The 20,969-nt window shown below is 40.9% G+C and overlaps 1 protein-coding gene across 1 annotated transcript in view; it reads right to left on the reverse strand.

The window, feature by feature from the left end:
* Ppme1 (protein phosphatase methylesterase 1) overlaps positions 1–20,969 on the reverse strand; it is a 58,088-nt gene that overhangs the window by 11,318 nt on the left and 25,801 nt on the right. Inside the window, exons 2-8 of the mRNA XM_036201617.1 lie at positions 20,853–20,946; positions 20,323–20,415; positions 9,961–10,018; positions 9,600–9,651; positions 6,170–6,324; positions 4,581–4,671; positions 1,560–1,625 (exon numbers count right to left, since the gene is read on the reverse strand). Of these exons, the coding sequence (XP_036057510.1) occupies positions 1,560–1,625; positions 4,581–4,671; positions 6,170–6,324; positions 9,600–9,651; positions 9,961–10,018; positions 20,323–20,415; positions 20,853–20,946 (609 nt within the window). The remainder of the gene's footprint in view (positions 1–1,559; positions 1,626–4,580; positions 4,672–6,169; positions 6,325–9,599; positions 9,652–9,960; positions 10,019–20,322; positions 20,416–20,852; positions 20,947–20,969) is intronic.

The following is a 20,969-nucleotide window of genomic DNA, read 5'->3' on the forward strand; positions in this document are numbered from 1 at the left end:
ATAAAACTTAAAACCACTGGACTTCTATATACAACCTGTGCAGCTTCTTCCCAAAATGCTTTACCACTGTTCACATGTATCAGATTTCAAAATATTAGGCATTGAAAGAGACAATCTCATTCCTGCACCACTTTTACATTCTCTCTCCCTAACATTACTACTGAAATTACCTTCTGTAGGCATGAACTCTACACCACAGGCCTTGACGTCAAACACACCAGTTTAAATCTCAGCTCTATCCTCTTATGTCTCAGATCTCCATTTTCTCACCCGTAAGACAATATTGAATACAGTGGAAGGATTTGTTTGACAAGTCTGGATTGTGGGAAATTCCACATGGCCAACTAGTTTCCTCAAAACTCTACTTGGCAGTGTGGCAGAAGAGGGAGGAGGGAGAGAATGCAGAACCTGCACGTTTAGACCCTCAAGAAGTACATCAGCAGACTGCTCATGCCTATTTTGATGTTCACTTTTCACTTATGAATTAAACAGCAGGGCAACTAAGTCTAACAGTAATGTAGCACACATTTCCAAAAGGCCAGAAAAGATTTTGAGTGATTTCACCATGAGATGAACATTCAAGGTGATAGATATGCTAATTACTCTGAATTAATCATTATAAAATATGCACACACAATTATTATCTGTAAATCAAAAAATTTACAAAAATTTGAGACAATATTACTGCTTAGAGTACTTAATTAATGCTATTAGATTCTGAATTTAGGTGTGATAATGTCATTATTATTATGTTTACTATTTTCTTCCAGTGCATAAGGAATTCTTACAGGAGGAATCGGATCTGGCTGGAGTCTACCTCGCGATATTTGAGATTAGGGGAATAAACAGGCATGCAGACTAAACGAGACTGGCTACAAGTTAAAGCACTACAAATGGGCACCAACCACACGACGTTCCTTGAGTTACACTAAGATGTAGTTTTTCAGAATTCAAGATCTCATAAACAAGACTGTGCACATTAAATACGCTGCATAGTCCCTAGCAATGAGCAGTACATGATGCTGTTATCTAACTCCAGCACTCCTGTCTGGCCTAGTGGATAATGTTTTCTCAATTAACGTTTATTTTGTGGCTATTACACAAAGGACTCCTGCAAATCCATCAAGAAAGATCAATTAGGCTGATTAACTTTAGCTCAGCCTTTGAGTCTGGCTTTTATTCTGGCTCTGCCAGAATTTTCATACTCGGGTTTGGGTTTCATCCAGAATTCGGCTCACTGACACCATAATGGTTAACACAGGACCACTAGAGTGGATACTTAGTTTAAATGTTTCCTCACTGGAATTTGCCCACTCTAACAACAGGAGCTGTGCTAATGTAATCCAGTAGTTAAAGAAAACACTACCAGGCTTCAGCGTTTCTAAAAACAAAACAGAAAAAACAGCTAGGAAGATCATCTCCATGGCTAGCCTAACAGAACTCATCTGTGATTTGATCTAAACTAGTGAAGACATAAGAATAAGTGTAGGGACAAAGGAGCCCCAATTCTCCCCTGTCTGTCATCCTCTAACCAGACAAAGAGATAATAAAGGACTTACTGTTTGACTTGGCCGACCATTGAGACTCGGGCAGACTCTAGGTTTCGAATCTGACCACTCTTCACACTAGGAAAGGAGGAAAGGAGAGAGGTTCCTCAGCACTCATCTCAGCACAACCCCAGGAAGGGTCATTTAGATTTTGTGGGATCTGACAGAAAGCAGCAGTCACCATGTGCAGACAACTGCCACTCTTTCCCTGGCTATTTCAACCATAAGTAAAGAAACCGCAGCATCTCAGAGGGTTCATGAACAGCACTGAAGAGGACACACAGATAGCACTGATACGATAGAACAGGTTCAGGAAGTGCTTTATTTCCCATTTATATTCCAACTGAAAAAGTCTGCCCAGGTTCACAGCACTGAGCACTGAATGGAAGGGAGAAGTTAGCCACAAAAGGACAGCACAGCAGAGCACTGTGGACAGCTGGACAGCCAGACAGCCGGCTCGATGTGAAGCTGAAGGCACTGGGAATGAGTTAGCAGGAGGAGGATTCTGAGAGCACTGAGTGCGAGGAACAGAGTGATGCAAACACCCAGGAGGACTGGGACAGAGCAGGGCTGGCAGCAGCCCAGACAGCCTCCAGGGAGGGCCCTGTAAGCTGCTCTAGTTGGAATGGGCGCCCAAAGCTCATTCCCTAGGAACCGGATTCTTACTGCATTAGTAGAGATGGGGCCTTGAAGACATCATCAGGTTAGGCTCTTCCTTCAGGAACAGGCTAAGATCTTTATCACAGAAACAGTTCACTGGGCTGGAGGGATGGCTCAGAGGTTAAACAGTGCTTGCTGTACTCCAAGGGACCAGAGCACCCATGTCAGGCAGCTCACATGTTTAACTCTAGCTCCAGGGGATCTGATCCCTCTTCGGGCCTCTGTGGGTACCCACACACAATTCTTTACTGGCAATTGTGTATCTGTGTGACACACACATATCCATAAATGAAAAAATAAATCTTAAAAAAAAAAAGAGGAGGTTTGCTATAAAGTAAGTTTGAGGTTGAAGAGATGGCTCCGTGAGTCCAGGTGCTTTCACACCAAGATTTACTTCTGCAGAGAGCAGCAGAAATGTCCCACTCATCTGTGAATCTTCATCTTCTAGCATGAAGTAAATTTCATACAAACTTATAAAATTATCAGTTGGACTAATGAATATATTCAGTGATGACACCCTTTAACAGAAGCCACAGGCAATTCTGTCAACAATTTTTATAAAAACTACTTAAGGTTCTTTCGGTTTGTTTTCCCCACAAATCCAAATAATTCTAGAGAACAGAACCTGCACCTGTCCTGTCATTCTAGAGAACAGAACCTGCACCTGTCCTGTAATTCTGGAGAACAGAACCCGCACCTGTCCTGTCTTTGTGGAGAACAGAACCTGCACCTGTCCTGCTCATTCTGGAGAACAGAACCTGCACCTGTCCTGTAATTCTGGAGAACAGAACCTGCACCTGTCCTGTAATTCTGGAGAACAGAACCTGCACCTGTCCTGTCTTTGTGGAGAACAGAACCTGCACCTGCCTGTCATTCTGGAGAACAGAACCCGCACCTGTCCTGTCTTTGTGGAGAACAGAACCTGCACCTGCCTGTCATTCTGGAGAACAGAACCCGCACCTGTCCTGTCTTTGTGGAGAACAGAACCTGCACCTGCCTGTCATTCTGGAGAACAGAACCCGCACCTGTCCTGTCTTTGTGGAGAACAGAACCTGCACCTGCACCTGCCTGTCATTCTGGAGAACAGAACCCGCACCTGTCCTGTCATTCTGGAGAACAGAACCCGCACCTGTCCTGTCTTTGTGGAGAACAGAACCTGCACCTGCCTGTCATTCTGGAGAACAGAACCTGCACCTGTCCTGTTCATTCTAGAGGACAGAACCCGCACCTGTCCTGTCATTCTAGAGAACAGAACCTGCATCTGTCCTGTTATTCTAGAAACAGAACCTGCACCTGTCCTGTCATTCTAGAGAACAGAACCAGAACCTGTCCTGTAATTGTGGAGAACAGAACCCGAACCTGTCCTGTTCATTCTAGAGAACAGAACCTGCACCTGTCCTGTTCATTCAAGAGAACAGAACCTGCACCTGTCCTGTCATTCAAGAGAACAGAACCTGCACCTGTCCTGTAATTGTGGAGAACAGAATCCGTACCTGTCCTGTCATTCTAGAGAACAGAACCTGCACCTGTCCTGCCATTCTAGAGAACAGAACTTGTACCTGTCCTGTCATTCTAGAGAACAGAACCTGCACCTGTCCTGTTCATTCAAGAGAACAGAACCTGCACCTGTCCTGTCATTCTAGAGAACAGAACCCGCACCTGTCCTGCCATTCTAGAGAACAGAACCCACACCTGTCCTGTCATTCTAGAGAACAGAACCTGCACCTGTCCTGTTATTCTAGAGAACAGAACCCACACCTGTCCTGTCATTCTAGAGAACAGAACCAGAACCTGTCCTGTAATTGTGGAGAACAGAACCCGAACCTGTCCTGTTCATTCTAGAGAACAGAACCCGTACGTGTCCTGCTCATTCTAGAGAACAGAATCTTCATCTGCCCTGTAAATTCTAGAGAACAGAACCTGCCCCTGTCCTGTCATTCTAGAGAACAGAACCTCCACTTGCTGTTTCTTCACCATTTTATGTAAAATACAAAAAATAAATGTAGAACCAGGAGCTTCAGATGTGGAGAAGGCCTTGGAGACCACCTGGTCCAAGTTCTCACCTTTGGGGCAAAAATCTGCTAGAGAGCAGGTGGCCTATTAGTACTAATATCCTAGGAGATGCTATATCAATCAGGAATGTACACTTTGCAGATGACCAAGTTAAAATACTCTGCTTTAAAACTATTTCCTTACATGCTATCATACAAAGGCTTAGAAAGTCACCTTCTGTTTATCTTAGTACTTGAGCTGAGAGAGAGAGAGAGAGACAGACAGAGAGAGAGAGAGAGACAGAGAGAGAGACAGAGAGAGAGAGAGAGAAATGCTACAACACAACATTTAAAATTGAAACAGCTTAGATTTGTGGGTTACCTCCATTCAATAGCGTTCTCCAGAGACTTGAAGGTTTTAGGACGACCACGCAAGAAATTCTGCATGCTATTAAGTGCATCCATGGCTGTACCTGATGTTAAACAAAAATTTTAACCACATCAATATACTTTTTTGTTTTCTTGCCATGTAATTCTACAAAGTACTTATTTTTCCTTTTTAGGTTAGTGCACAAAATTCTGGTTTTCACCATGTCTATGTCATTACACTTTGTTCTCTATTGCTTCCTCCCTGGCTCCCCTTTCATGCCCCACTCCAGATGGTTCTTTCTCCCCCGAGTTAAGTCCACTCTTGCTCTCCTATCATATGTATTCCAGGTTACCTCTCTCACTCCCTGTAAGATTTCATTCTCTCTCTCTCTGTCTCTCTGCCTCTCTGTCTCTGTCTGTCTCTGTCTGTCTCTCTCTCTCTCTCTCTCTCTCTCACACACACACACACACACACACACACACACTATTTTAAATTTAGTTTCCACATATGAGGGAAAACATGGTATTTCTCTGAGTTTGGCTTATTTTGCTTAACATAGTGATTTCCAGTTACATCTGTTTTCCTGCAAATGTCATTACTTTATTTTTCTTATGGCTGCATAACATTTTATTGTGCATATGTACCACATTTTCTTTATCTATCATCTATCGTGGACATCTAGGCTAGTTCCATTTTCTGGCTACTGAGAACACAGAAGCTATAAACATAGATGTGCAAGTCTCTGGGATGCTGACTTAAGAGTCTTTCAGGTATATATCCAAAAAAAGTAGAGCTGGGTTAGAGGATAGATCTATTTTTTGAGGAACCTCCATTTTGATTTCCAATGTGGCTACACAAATTTACATTTCAGTCAGCAACGAATAAAAGTCTCTCTTTCCCCATATCCTTAACAGCATGTAATCAATTATTTTATTGATAACAAGCATCATCCCTGAGTGGGGTGAGTGGAATCTCAAAATAGTTTTAAATTGCAACACAAACCAGCTTCCACTATGGCTCTCAGTAATTCTTGACTACTGGTATCTACTCCTTGTGTGGCACACCCCAGTGAATATAAGCTGGCCTGTACAAGCAGCAGTGAGATTCTCAGGGTAAGTCAGAAAATAAAAAGCAGTTTCTTTCTAAACAGTTAAATAAAACTAAAAGACATGATTAGAAATACCATACAGCCGCCAGGCGGTGGTGGCACACGCCTTTAATCCCAGCACTTGGGAGGCAGAGGCAGGCGGATCTTTGTGAGTTCGAGGCCAGCCTGGTCTACAAAGTGAGTTCCAGGAAAGGCGCAAAACTACACAGAGAAACCTTGTCTCAAAAAACCAAAAAAGAAAGAAAGAAAGAAAGAAAGAAAGAAAGAAAGAAAGAAAGAAAGAAAGGATATATCATACAGCCATAAAAAGGTGTTAATGAAGCGTTTCTGATAACATAAGAACATGGATGTATAACTTTATAAAGGTACAAAGACATAGGGACATACTTCAAGATGAGTGAAATTGAGAATAAATATGGCTAAGGTAATAATGTGCCAGAGATGTCTCTTCTAAATTACTGAATCTGATTTGGTCAGTATTAAGAAAACTTACCTTCCACAACATCAATCATACAGAGGCCCAAGAGGCTTGGCACCAGGTTAGCTGATGCTGTGTGTACTGCTATGGCACCGCCCATGCTGTGCCCAATCAGCATGACAGGAGGAGGGAGGTCCCCGTACATGGCTTCAACCACATTGCCAACATCTCTGCAAAGAGAGAAAAATCTTAAGAGTGCTGGAGGACACCAAAAATAGCTTTCTTTCTCAATTCCTTCTTTTGGACGGTAAATAATAGTTGTGGGAAATGGTAAAGATCTACAGAGCCACCCTACAAACACACCTATGTGAGTCTGCTTACATGGTTCCTAGTGTCTATGCAGATAGCCACACACCCAGTTCTTCAGAAAAATGGAAGGTTAAGGACTAAGAACCCCAATTTCTGATCTTTCTTTATATCAACCTTTTATCACCCTACACATCTAGTACATTCATATAAACATATAACTGTATGTTTAACCTAAGCTTGGCATTCTGGAGACATAATTTACTCTAAGCCTCTGTTTTCCCATATATGATACAACAAAGCTTGGAGTAATAAGATAACTATCAGCCTCAGTTTATGTATGTTACACTTGTGTATGTGTGCATGAGTGTGTGTATGTGTGCATGTGTGTGTGTGTGCGTGTGTGCGTGCGTTTTGTGTGTGTGTGTGTGTGTGTGTGTGTGTGTATCATGGCACACATGGAAGTCAGAGGACAATTTGCAAGAGTTACTTTGAGCAATGAGTGAGAAGTGAATGTAAAACTGTTATCCAAAAATTAAAGGACTATTCAAAAGAAAAGACTCAGAAAAAAGAAAAAGAAATCAAAGCTTCCTTCACAGCAGCATTGCTTCTAAAGACAAGACACCCTGTGAAAGACAAAGTGATATTAGTGGAAGAAAAAACTGTAATTTATTCAGTGTTGCTATGATCACTGAATGTCTCTCTCAAATTCAGATATTATTATTATTTGAAAGTTTGCAGTGTATGTGTTGGAAGAACAAACATGGATAAAAATTCAGCATTGCATTCAGAACTAAAAGGATACTCAGTATTCATTCTTACTGGCTTTTGTTCTAGTTAATAGTAGTTAAAGGCAGGACATACAAAAGTGACTGGGTCATAAGGGGCTTGCCTCATGAGTGGATTAACCCCTTTACAGATTAATGAGTGAATCACCTGTTATAAAGAGTGTTCTCTCTGGCTCACTGCTGTCTCACCATGTAAAATCCTCCACCATGGTATAATTCAATACTAGCATCAGGCTCTAGACTTTCCAGCCTCTAGAACTTGGAGCCTAAATAAACCACCATTCTTTATGACTCCACCAAATTTGTGGTCTCAGTGATGCAGCAATGGAAGGCAAGTACCCATCATGCACTATGAGCTTTCTGTGTCATCTAATGTAATTCTTCAACAGCCTTGTCTGAAAGGGTCCTTACGACTATTCTACAAGGAAGAAACTCAGATGCATTTACCAGCTGCAGACAAAGCCAAGGCAATTAAGCTTACTGGGTCTACCAAAATGTCATTGCATTTACACCAAAGTAAAAAAATAAAAATAAATTAAAAAGCTGCTGATTTCTGCTACCACATTTAGTATATTTAAAGCCCTTTCCCTTGGAATCCAGCACTGTGGATCCAGAGTGACTCCATGAAGTCAACCCCATGATGCCTTGGCTCAGAGACTACTAGTAAATTTCAGGAACAGAGATGACTTAGAGAAGGAATAGTCTCTGGAACAAGTAATGTAGGAGATTTATACAGTTTCAGAAAAGTAAAATCAAGTAGTATTCCTATACATCAATATGACAAAACAGAAAAAAAAAAAACCTGTAGACTCATTCTCATGTAAAGATATATATATATGTACTTACACAGACAGACATGGACTAGAGAGTCAATTAATTAATCTCAAGCCATTTATGTTATGATTCTTTTATTTGGGGGGCAAATCTTTTTTTTAAAAAAAAGGTTAAAATTTAGAGCAAATATCAATATATACATTCCAGAATACTTCACAATTCTAACAAAAGTTTAGCTGCTATGGATAAAATGAATAAAATAAAATGTTCTGGAAGGCATCAAATTCCACATCTTAAAATATGCATTAACTGAGTTAGACATTCTCTATGAAAGTTGTTAACATATGAGGGTAGACAGGGTTTAAAATGCATTAACAACTGGGGCTGGATAGATGGCTGCAACCAGGCAGTGGTGAGTATATCTTTAATCCCAGCACTGGGGATGCAAAGACATGCGGATCTCTGAGTTTGAGGCCAGCTTGGTCAAAAGAGAGAGTTCTAGGACAGCCAGAGCTACACAGAGAAAGCCCGTTTTTAAAAAAAAACAAAACAAAATAAAAGAGCACTGGCTGTTCTTCCTGAGGTCCTGAGTTCATTCCCAGCAATCACATGGGGCTATAACCATTTTTACTGGGATCTGATGCCTCTTCTGGTATAAAGGAGTACATGCAGACAAAGTGATCCTCTACATAAAAATACAAAAATGTATCAACAACATCATGTCTAAGCTTAGGAAAGGTGTGTTTACCCAAGCTAAAGGTGACTGATCAATCACTAGGAACTTATTCTTATGAAAGGCAATGGTTCTCAAATACCATTTACAGGACTGACTATATCAGATTCCTTGACAGAGTATTTTAAGAATATAAATACCAGGGCTGGAGAGAGAGTTCAGCAGTTAAGAGCACTGGTTTCTCTTCCAGAAGACACAGGTTCAATTCCCAGCACCTACAGCTCATAACTTTCTGAAACTCCAATTCTAGGGCATCTGGCACCCTCTTCTGGCCCCTGCAGGCACCAGGAAAAATATGGCAAAACATTCATACTCATAAATAATAAAAATAATTTTAAGTAACTTTAAATTTAAGTCTAGATCTAAGTGCTAAAAATGCTGATTCAGCAGGCCTCAGGTAGGCCGAAGGCCCTGCATTTTTTGCTAATTCCCATGTGAGCGGATACACTGAGAGCTCTGGCAGAGACAACACTTGACTCAGAGGCCCAGTTTCTAAGTAGGTATTCTTCATACCCTGCCCTCAGCTTCCTGTGATACTAGACAAGAAATGCATACAGGCTACCTTAGTGTGCGTCCAAGGCTTCTTGTACTAAAATATTTTTCTAAGTATGAGTCCATAAAAGATACCCCCATTCCATTCAGCTCTACCAACAGAAGGAATTTTTCAAAATCCTGCACAAACTAAACAATTTTCAAGTGTTTTAAGTGATGACTCCCAGACTGGATACACCAAGAAAGATGGAGGTGGTCTTTGAGTTAAATAGTGAGGATAAACTGAGAAGAGAGAAGAGAGTGAATCTGTGTGTTAACGACTGTCAGACAATTTACCAGCAGCATGATAAAACTGTACCACCATTTACAGTGGTGACAAGACTTAGGGAATCTATCAGTGTTTGTGCCTTACTTTGCCATCGTTTCTGCTGACAGGTCTTCAGAATTCTTGACTTTAGTTTCTCCTAAAAAGAAAATATTTTTAAGATAAATTTTCAGTGATAGGAATCACAAAACCAAGAGTAATGGAATGGGGACTTTATATATTTTAAAGATAGATTTAGCAAGGATGTTCTATATTCCAGATAAATCTTTATGGTTAGCTATTCTAAAGAGGATAATTATAGCAGTCTACCTCCAAGCTAGGATTTCTTCCAAAAGACCCAAACAGGGTACACAAGGTTCATTTGTTGCCAACTAACATTGTGACCATTTGGGCTTCTTTAAGGGGCTGGGTGACCGCATGGGTCAGTGGCCACGAGCGCTGGACTCACCGTGACTCCGAAGATCCAGAGCTACGATCCTGCACTGCACTCTACTGATGATTGCTGCCTGGAAGGAAAAGAACAAAGAGGGAAGATACAGGTTTTGCCCAGTTACCATGACTTTGTTAAGTGAACTGCGGTCATAATTCAAGAGAACTAAAAACTTGTCGTATCACAAAGGCTTCCTTTCCAGCATAACAAAAGAACAATGATTTTCTGTGTTTCTGAAAACACTGTAGTCTGTCTCCAACTTAAAAATAAACTTATCCAAACCCTCCTTAAATCGTCCCTCTTCCTAGGCTTCCTCACACAGTATGAGCACTTCCAGACACTGCCTAACGTTTTCATCCACACCCTGCACAGCTTGTCTTTATTTTAGAGCCTTGCCTAGGGGTAGATAAGGACCGTGAATCAGCTGAAATACTATTTTGGCTTAGGAATTACATGAACATGACACTTGAGTCATGAAATTACACTAAAATCAGAGAGTCATGAAATCTGATATTTACCTAAGATAGGCACAGCAGCTACTGTTTATATAAAAATGAGTATCACGGGAAAGATACAATGTTAGAGATTTAAAGAAATTTGAAATACTTCCTTCCTCAGCAAACCAGGTTTTCTGAAAGTCATGCATCACAGTGAGCAAATGTCATCTCTATCTTTTAAGAATAAAGTCACCGTCTAGTCTAACCTTCACATTTTAAGAATAAGAAAACTGAGACCAAGAAAAAGGAACTCATTTGTTTGTGGTCATATAACAAGTTGGTAGTAAAACCCAAATTATCATCATGGTAAGTTACCAACGTAAAGTAAACACATATCAGAAAACAAACCGGAGTACACTTAAAAAAAGCAGCCTCTCTCCTTCTGTTACTCCTAGTGAGCATCTCTTCCGAGTCAACAGAGCTCTGACACCCTACCATACCGTGCTGTTTGTCCCTGCGAGGTGGCTGGTATTACGGAGTTATCGGATGCACTGTGATGGTGGTAAAACCTTCCAGGCCAAAACCAATCTACAGTTTGAATATAGTTAGGGACAAAATTTTGTCAAATCTGTTTAACTGCTCCACATTTTAAAAAGTTATTACAAACAAGCAAAAGATAGGTCTGAGGTCAGTAACAGTCAATTCCGGCCTTTGGCTTGAAGGCAAAGATTTATAATCATTATGTGCCCATCAGAAAACTATGACAAGACTATTAAAAGCAGCTCCTTGTTTAGTTGTTTAAATAAATCTTTTAAAACGACATCCAAAAACTGCCACAAACCAGTAATGGGGTCACAGCAGTGACCAACACAGACAATGGCCCTGCACTCATGCTATTGACATTTTTGTATGGTTAAAAACAGACGAGAAAATAAATGAGTGCAAAGCAAATTCACAGAATACGACATGCTTTATAGACAAAGTGTGAGAGCATGCCTGTAAGTGATCTTTGGTCTTGTTTCAAACAGCACAATTTTGTTATTTATGAAGTAAGTGAAAAACAGTTGTAGTGATATATTGTTTGTAGTCTAGGAAATAAAGCTTGCCTGAAGATCAGAGGACAGAGCCAGCCACAGACTTAACCATAGACATCAGGCAGCAGTGGCACACACCTTTAATCCTACAGGAGGCAGAGGCAGAGATCCATCTGCAGTTCTGTGAGTTCAAGGCCACACTGTGCTACACGAGAGAAACAGAGCCAGTCAGTGATGGCACACACCTTTAATTCCAGCACTTGGGATCACACACCTTTAATCTCAGTGCTAGGAAGGTTGAGACAGGAAGTGATATGACTGGGCAGAGAAAGGAACATAAGGCAGGAGAAGACAGGAACTTGCTCTTTTTCAGGCTGAGGAGGTGGTGAGGTAAGAAGGTGGTGGCTGTGGCTTGCTCTGCTTCTCTGATCTTTCACCTTTCACCCTGATATCTCTAGGTTTTTATTATAAGACCAATTAAGATTCGTGCAACAAACAGCAAGAACCAGACTCACAACCGTTTCCTCAGTGGGATCTGTGCTATCAACACTATATCAATAGTAGCTAATATTTACCGAAACTGCCAAGGCTACCATTCACCTCTAAGTGCTTCCAGTGTATTACCTTCCTCCTCAGAACTCTTCAGACACAATTCTCATCATTTTACAGGGGACAAGAGTTTACAAGGAGTTAGTATCTCCCCGGGCCAGAGAGCCAATAAATGGCAGCGCCACAGCAGTCCTCAACCTTGCTGCCTAACACAAGTACCTAAGGAGCTCTGAGAAATTCTGAAAGTACAGGATAAACCCACTAAAAATTCTGATTTAAGGGAACCAGAGGAAGGGACAAGCTTATCTCAATTAGTAAGTTTTGGAACTCTGTGGGTAGCCTAAAGTATAGAGAATTAGAGATAAGATTGGAAGAAAGATCTGGGTAAGGAGGCAGGGCAGCACATTCCAGGAATTCCAGCAGTGGGGAAGCTGAAGAAGGAGGATCTAGAGCTCAAGGCCAGCCCGAGCTAAACAGCAAGACATAGTCTCCAAGGTGTGTATGTGGAGGAATCAGATCACTTTGATATCTATAAATCATCTCAGATAATTTCAGCCTGGAGAAGTAGGCTGAAAAAATAGAACACGGTACTTGTAACTGACAAATATTGAAGATGGGGAGAACATGTGCATGCTCTACATGAATAACTTCTCGTCTGGACTCAGAAAGAGGTGTGCTTGTATTCTGTTGCTGCCACAGCTGAGGGATCTCTCTAAATTTCAGTATTTTCACCTGCCCAAACTAAAGGATCACAGGAAAATTAAGCAAGACCATAGTCACTGAGGCACTGAGCAGGTGTGTAGCACAAGGCAAAGGAGATGAGGCTGCGTATTTTTCTTATTGTGGTTGATCCCTGTGGCTCACTGGTCCCAAATTCTAGAGGCATGTGAAGATGACATAAAACGATATGATGGAGAACAACCTCACGGAGAAATATCTTCATTAGTAGTTAGTGTGATTCACTAAAAGTATCATTCTGGTCTGTCAGATTCCTTATATTTAGCAAAAGTACTAGACATTTTCAAACACTGTTGGTGTCATAAATCAGTAGAACACTTTTGTACTGATTCAATTATCAAAATATTTCTACCATTTAACGGAAGAAATTGCATATTTAGAGAACCTAAGCTGAGAGGGAAATTTGTCTAGAACTAACGATCTAAGCATCTAAAATAAAAATGGCCATGTGAAAGCCAGTTCTCTAGTAAGTGACTTGACTGCAAAGCAGAATTCCTCTAGCTTTGGAGTATGTCTGTGAATACAAAAACAGTTAAAAGTGAACAGGAACTACAGCAAATACCAGAAACAGAGCCAAGTACTTTACAACATGAGAGGCATGGCTGATGACATGATTGATGCTAAGTGATCACATAAACAGGATATATCCACAAGACAGAATATGGTACAACTCTGTGAAATAATTTTCCTAGATAGTGGAAGCAGAAGGCATGCAAAATTGAGTAAGGTAGTCTGTGCTCAAGGATCTGAATGTCTAGCAGCACACCCCAATCACAGTACTCACCTCTTCCTCTGACCCTTTATGTCACTGGCCACGTGTTACAGAGTTTGGGGTTTTTCTAACCACACTATGCAACTTCTTTGCCAATGACTTGGTAAAGACTAAATAAATGACTTATTTAATGAAGATATAGGGGCTAGACATGGTGATGCAGGTCTTTAACCCCAGTATGTGGGAGGCAAGGGCAGGCAGATTTCTATGAATTCGAGGCCAGACTGGTCTAAATAGTAAGATCCAGTCTTGAAAAAAATCATATGAAAATTAAATGAACACAAAGATATATTCCTGCTTTCTTAAATAGAGTATAGCAACCAACATTTATCCTCTTCTCAACTGTTTGGGAATGATACCAACATATTTAAAGAAGGAGTACTAAACATTGACTCCCTAAAAGGCATTATATGAAGACATTCCAGAATGATAAAGCAGTGTCTGCTCTCCAGGGTCCTATGACCTAACTTATTGATCACACATCCTGATCATATCTGTGCAGCTGCATTACAACACACACCAGTTCTGTTACTAACTCAAGAACAAAACATTCCTTAAGTATAATATACCAGACATAAATAAGCTCTGACTTTTGCCTCCAGTGAGGCGTGCTCTGTAAACCACATACTGGATTTAAAAGATAGTATAACAAGGAATGTAATACATGTTGCTATGGCTCAGATGTGGTTTGAGGGTTCCCTGTAGCTGGAGATCGTCTCTCCAGGTGCCACCAAGCCCCGGCGGTCCCATAACCCACATATAAAATAATCACTCAGACGTTTATATTACTTATAAACTGTATGGCCGTGGCAGGCTTCTTGTTATCTACTTCTTTTATCTTAAATTAACCCATTTCTGTTAGTCTATAAGTTGCCATGTAGCTTGTGGCTTACCAGTACCTTACATCTTCCTTGTCATGGCAGCAGCTGGCAGTCTCTCTACCCAGCCTTCCACTTCCCACAGTTCTCCTCCTCCTTGTCCCGCCTACCCTAACCTTCTTGCCTGGCTACTGGCCAATCAGCACTTTATTTATTTTAACCAATCAGAGCAACACATTTGACATATAGACCATCCCACAGCACTTCCCCTCCCCACAAAGCTTCACAGGTCAAAATTTAATCTCTATAGTGAAGAATTAGGAAGCTAAAACTTAATCTGCTGATGTTGACAGTGTTTAGAGGCATGTGTAAAATGAATCCTAAAGGGTCTTATTAATAAAAGCAAACCTGGAGCCAGGTAGTGGAGTGAATGCTGGAAGATCAGAGAAGCAGAACAAGCCACAGCCACCTCACCTTGCCAGTTCCTCAGCTGATCCTGTTTCCTTAGACTGGAGGCCTCTGGGTCCTCATCCAAATGAATCTCAGCTGAATTGTTGCTCAAAAGCTTAAAAGCTTAACCAAGCTGTAGTTCCTCATCCTCACCCCTTAAATACCTTGCTGCCTCCTGCCATTACTTCCTGGGATTAAAGGTGTGAGTCACCAAGCTTGGCTGTTTCCAGTGTGGCCTTGAATTCACAGAGATCCCGGTGGATCTCTGCCTCTGGAATGCTAGGATTAAAAGCGTGTGCTACCACTGTCTAACATCTATATTTAATATTGTGGCTGTTCTGGTCTCTGACCCCAGGTAAGTTTATTAGGTTGCACAATAGTTTGGGGAACACAATACCACCACATTTCCCCCTTTTTTTTAAATTATAAAATTAAAAAGCTTATAACTAATACAAGAAGAACTATATCCAATAAGTATATACAATATATACAGTCAAGAATTACTTTAATGATGTCTAGTCCATTAACAATTGATGGATTCAGATGAAAAATTCCATTAATATATAACTATGTCCAGTCCATTAACATTTAACAAATTCAGAAAAAAAATTTCATTACTTATCCTATTTAAAACAAGTAGTTCCTTTTTAAAAGTAGATTCAATAATCTCTCTTTTTATCTTATTATAACCAAGCATGTCCCTTAGAAAATGATTAGGAAAAGATTCAATATCTTGAGAGAGGAGCCTGAGGACTGAATTATGTAGCTTTATTCATTTGGAAGAGACAGGGTCTTGCTAAGTAAACCAGACTCTCAAACTCATGATCTTCCTGTTGTACTATAAAACTATAGTAATAAAAATATCATGGCATTGGCATAAAAGCAGACACACTGATCAATGGAATCAAACTGAAGAACCAGACATGTGTAAATATATCTGTAAACACCCAGTTTTGTGAAGCCAAAAACACACACTGGAGAAAAGATAGCATCTTCAACAAATGGTGCAGGTCAAACTGGATTTCTGCATGAAGAAGAATGCAGACAGATCCCTGCACAAAACTCAAGTCTAAATGGATAAAGGACTTCAACATAAGGCCAGATGCCCTGAATATGAGAGAAGAGAAGTGGGGTATAGGCTTGGACTCACTGGCACAGTAAAGCACTTTCTCAATAGAACACCAATAGTGCAGGCACTAAGACCAACAATCAATAAATGGAACCTCATGAAGCTGCAAAGCTTCTGTACAGTAAAGAACACTGTCACTCAGAGGAACAGCCACAGGATGGGTAAAGGTCTTTACCAATTATACATCTGACAGGATTAGCATCTATAACTAAAAAACATGAACACTAAGAAAACAAACACCCACTTGAAAATGGGGCACAGACTAAGTAGACAGTTCTCAAAAGACAGAACACAAATGGCTAAGAACACTTAAATGTTCAACATCCTCAGCCATCAGAGAAGTGAAAATTAAAATTACTTTGAGATTTCATCTTACTCCAGGCAGACTAGCCAAGATCAATAAAAAAAAAAAAAAAATGACGAGAGCACATGCTGATGAGGATGAGGGAAAGGAACTACTTACTCATAGCTATTGACAGAGTGAACTGGTATAACCTCTATGGAGTCAGTGTGGTGTTTTTTCAGGAAGCTGGGAATCTATCTACCTTAAGATGCAACTATATCACTCTTGAGCATATATCCATTTTATTACAGAGACATCTGCTCAACCATGTTCACTGCTGCTCTATTCATAATAGCCAGAAATTGGAAACAGCCTAGATGTCCATCAACAGATGAATGGAAAATGACAACGTGGCACATTTGCATAATGGAATATTATTCAACTGTTAAGAAAAAAGAAATTATGAAATTCACAGGTAGCTGGGCAGTAGTGGCATACACTTTTAATCCCAGTACTCAGGACGCAGAGGTAGGCAGATCTCCGAGTTAGAGGCCAGCCTGGTCTATAGAGAGTGTTCCAGGGCACTTAAGGCTACACAGAGAAACCCTGTCTCAAAATGAGAAAAGAAAAAGAGAGAGAGAAAGAGAGAGAGAGAGAGAGAGAGAGAGAGAGAGAGAGAGAGAGAGGGAGAGAGAAAGGGAGGGAGGAGGGAGGAAGGAAGGAAGGAAGGAAGGAAGGAAGGAAGGAAGGAAGGAAGGAAGGAATTCACAGGTAAATGGATAGAGCTAGGGGGAGAAAATCACCATGAATGAGATAACCAGACAAATTTTATGTTTTCTTTTATATGTGGATGTTAAATTTTAAGCTTTTAATATGTGTGCTACAGTCCAAATAACCACAGAGGTTAAGTACTTAGTAAAGGACTAGCGGGGAGGAGAGGGTCTCCCAGGGAAGAGGAAATGGACTACGGTGCTAAAGAGAGACAAAGGGGGAAAATGGGAGGGTAAGCTAGGGAGGGGTGGGAGGGAAGGCTAAAGGGGGACTATGGGAGGGGCAACTAACACGAAGAGCATTTGGAAAGCCAGACGGAAACCTCCTACTGTAGAAGCTCCGAAAACATATACCTATAAGAAAGGAATCCAAATGGAGTCACCAAGTAATAGGGGAAGACAAGGTCCTAACTAGACATCTTATGCCACCCCGTAAAACCTCCAGTGCCAGGAATGCGTTACATCTTGTTAAGCCGTTGGCCAAAGAGGCTCCAGGGAAACTCCCAAACAGCAAGGAGGCTATTGATTGTTCTTCACAACCTGATGATAAGGCCCTGTTGCTGAAGATAACACTTACTATGTCATTGAACAGGGACAAGGTGATCTTGTGCCTAACTAGAAGCTTCATCCCTACTGACTAGCATGCATGGTACTGGAAGGTACTCTCTGCACAATACTAGAGGAAAAAGGTAATCATCAATATCTCCCAGCTACAAACCCTGTGACCTACAACAGTGACCTCCCCACTAGATATAGTGGTACAATAGTAGCACAAATGTTACAGGAGCAATCAACCACTTTCTGATTGGATCTAAGGCCTACTCCATGAGATGGAACCCAGATATGGCATTGCCAAAGTGGCCAAGAACCTGGGAGACTAGAGAAGTCCTGGGCCTAGGGAAAACCTACTACTATTACTCTGCTAAAGGAACACACAATAAACTGACTCCTAATGGCATACTGCTACCCATAGGTCAGTGCTTCCCTGCTCAGCCCACATCAGAGAAGTTGCTTCTGTAGTAGATGGGAATTAACACAAGGACCCACAACTGAACAATGTGAAGAGAGTGAGAGACTTCAGAAGACTTAGTCCTAAGTGGGATATCTTCATCAAAGCCCTCCCAGCAAGGCTCAGAGATTTATACGGAAGAGGAGGTGAAAAGACTCTAAAAGCCAGAGGGATGGATGACTCCAAGGAAACAGTGTCTTCCAGACATCACAGGACTAATGCACACACACAAGCTCACAGAGACTGTGGCAGTGTGCACAGGACTGACTGATGGGGTCCTAGCACTGACGGGGGGAAATGGACATGGGGTTTCATACCTAACCAAGAAGCTATCTATAATTGATACCCTCTGGCAATGGGAAAAATCACTTTTCTCCAATGGAATCTCACGGAATATATCAGCCACACTTTAGGGCAAACCCCATGTCCAGGAGTAGTTAGCCAACACAAAACAAACTCAATGGTATTTTTGTAGACTTTCTGTTTAATTTTGCTTTGTTTGGGCTTTTATTTTTTGGGGGGGGTCTTATTGGTCTTTTGTTTGTTTTGATTTTTTTTCATTTTTGTGAGTTTTTGTTTTGTTTTAATTTCATGTTTTTTATTTTGAAAGAGAGAAAGAAAAGAAACATAAAATTGGATCATTAGGGAGGTAGGGAGGATATGAGAGGAATTAGGAGAAGTTAAAAATAGGATCAAAATATATTGTATGAGAAAAAATTATCAATTAAAAAAGGAACCACCAGATAAAATAATTATGAGCCACAATAAACCTTTTATAAACCACCTCATATGTGGTACTGAGTTATTGGTAATAACAAAAAAAGGACTGAGCCATGTCAATAATTTTTATATTGATTGCCTGTTGAGATGATCAAGATGTATCATTTTGGATACAATGATTCAAACAATTTTTTTTTTTTTTTTTTTTTTAAGATTTTTGAGACAGAGTTTCTCTGTGTACTTTTGGTGCCTGTCCTGAATCTCACTCTGTAGACCAGGCTGGCCTCGAACTCACAGAGATCTGCCTGGCTCTGCCTCCTGAGTGCTGGGATTAAAAGTGTGCACCACGGCTGCCTGGCAAACAAACAAAACATTCTTAAAGATAATTTCACTTAGCAGTATATCTACTAGAAAAAATTATTTACACTAGATCTATTTGGCAGCAGTGGTCTAGAGACATGAGCGCTTGGTGCCATCAGGTAAATGATAAGCTTAGTCTACAGTAAGAGAAGGAAACAGCAAACAAAAGTCAAATCCTTTAGTGCCAAGGATTTAATACTGAATCCCAACTGTGTGCCTCCAGGAACAAAGTGAAACACTTAGGGTTGTGATTCATGACCATTTAGCTCCAGGTACCCAGTTCTTTGTCCTTTGGTGGTAATCAGAGAAAGCATGTATATTTTCCCGACACACAAGAAGAGAGCGCTTCATTTTATACACAGGTGTTGCTAGTATCTTTCTTAGAAGTATCTCCTTGCACGTAGGCTGCCTTACCCTCTAGTCAAAGATGTGATCAAGACTTACAAAGGGTAATATTCATATTAGCCCACAGCTGTACTGTAGACCTGAGCACCACAAGCCAAGAATTATTTCTCAAGAGTTCAGAGGTACAAATGTGCATACACACATACAAATTGTTTCTTAAAGCAAAATAAAATAAAGCATTACTTTAAAAAGAAGACAGTTACTATTACAGCATGGATGAGAGAGGAGTTCATGAAGATCCACCCCTAGCTGAGGCGCTATTGGCAACTGATGGCAGTTAGGGAGGGAGTCTTTTCTTCTGGGACATGGCCACTATTAGGTTGCATAGGTTCTTGTAGATGGCCCCACTTCCACGCACACACAAGCTGCGCTAACTAGACTCAATGGGTTACTTAAAAAGACATGAAGGTAGAAGTATTGGAAGGGTTGAAGAAGTAAGAGGAGGGATCTGGGTTGAATATGACCAAGATACATTGCATTCATGTATGAAATTGCCAAATGATAAAAATATTTGAAAAATAAGAAATATTTTCCAACTATTTGTAAAACATCACCATGTGCAAGGTACCATGGGAGCTCTGAAGAAAACAAAGTGAGAGGCATATTTAAAACATCTGAAATAGAATGTCTACTCATCTAATATTTAAATTACTGAGATAAAGACCCCTCTTTTGACAGGGCACAAATCCATCCATACCCCTGGCCCCAGTGTGCATATATATACAAAATGTTACAAGAACCTCTAGCTTCAAGAACAGGGGCCTTGAGCACACAATGCTAAAGCTTTGCAATCTACTTTCTCCTAGCCTTCTTCCGAAGCAACGAATGAGCATGGAAAGAACCAGGCAAGTCTACCCGAGAGAAACTAATCATACACAACACCAGTTTCTAGTATCAACGACTTACCGTGAACACTGCCCAGGAAAGGGCAGAATGGCCTCCTCCATGGAGAAGCAGCAGGACCGGACCCTCGGAACCACTCTTGTAAACTCGAAAAGTGTATGAACAGTTAAAGATAACAGATTTAAGGTTCTTATTAATCATAATATACTGATTTAAAAAGCAAACAGGCAACAACCTTATGAACACTGCAGACATAGAGGAACTTGAGCAGATGGTCCTGAGCCGTCAGGACTGTTTTGAAGCACACTGCCAGGATGCCTTCTCTCTTTTTCTCTGAAGAGGACTCAGGACTTGGTTTCTAGAAACTCAGTCACTTCAGCGTGCGAGACTGAGTATGACTTTCAGGAATTTAATCCTTAATCCCTTCCCATGTGTCAGACAACTACAGCCAAAAAAGATTCTGCAAAAGGCTCACAGGTAACAATCCATGCTACGTAAAGGACTGGTGGGGGATAGAGAGATGGACATTTACAGCACCCACGTCTGACTTAGCACCTTGCCCTTGGACTGAAGCAGTCTCTTTGAGAGGATATATCCTTGCCAGTTTCATTCTCCACTTCCACATCTTCCATTGACTCAAAGTACTGACTCCAGGGGACAGGGGAAAAGTCCCGCTTCCGTCCAGGGCTAAGGAGAGGAAGAAGAGAGAG

This window comes from Onychomys torridus, chromosome 1, assembly GCF_903995425.1.
Source record: "Onychomys torridus chromosome 1, mOncTor1.1, whole genome shotgun sequence".
Classification (NCBI taxonomy): Eukaryota; Metazoa; Chordata; class Mammalia; order Rodentia; family Cricetidae; genus Onychomys; species Onychomys torridus.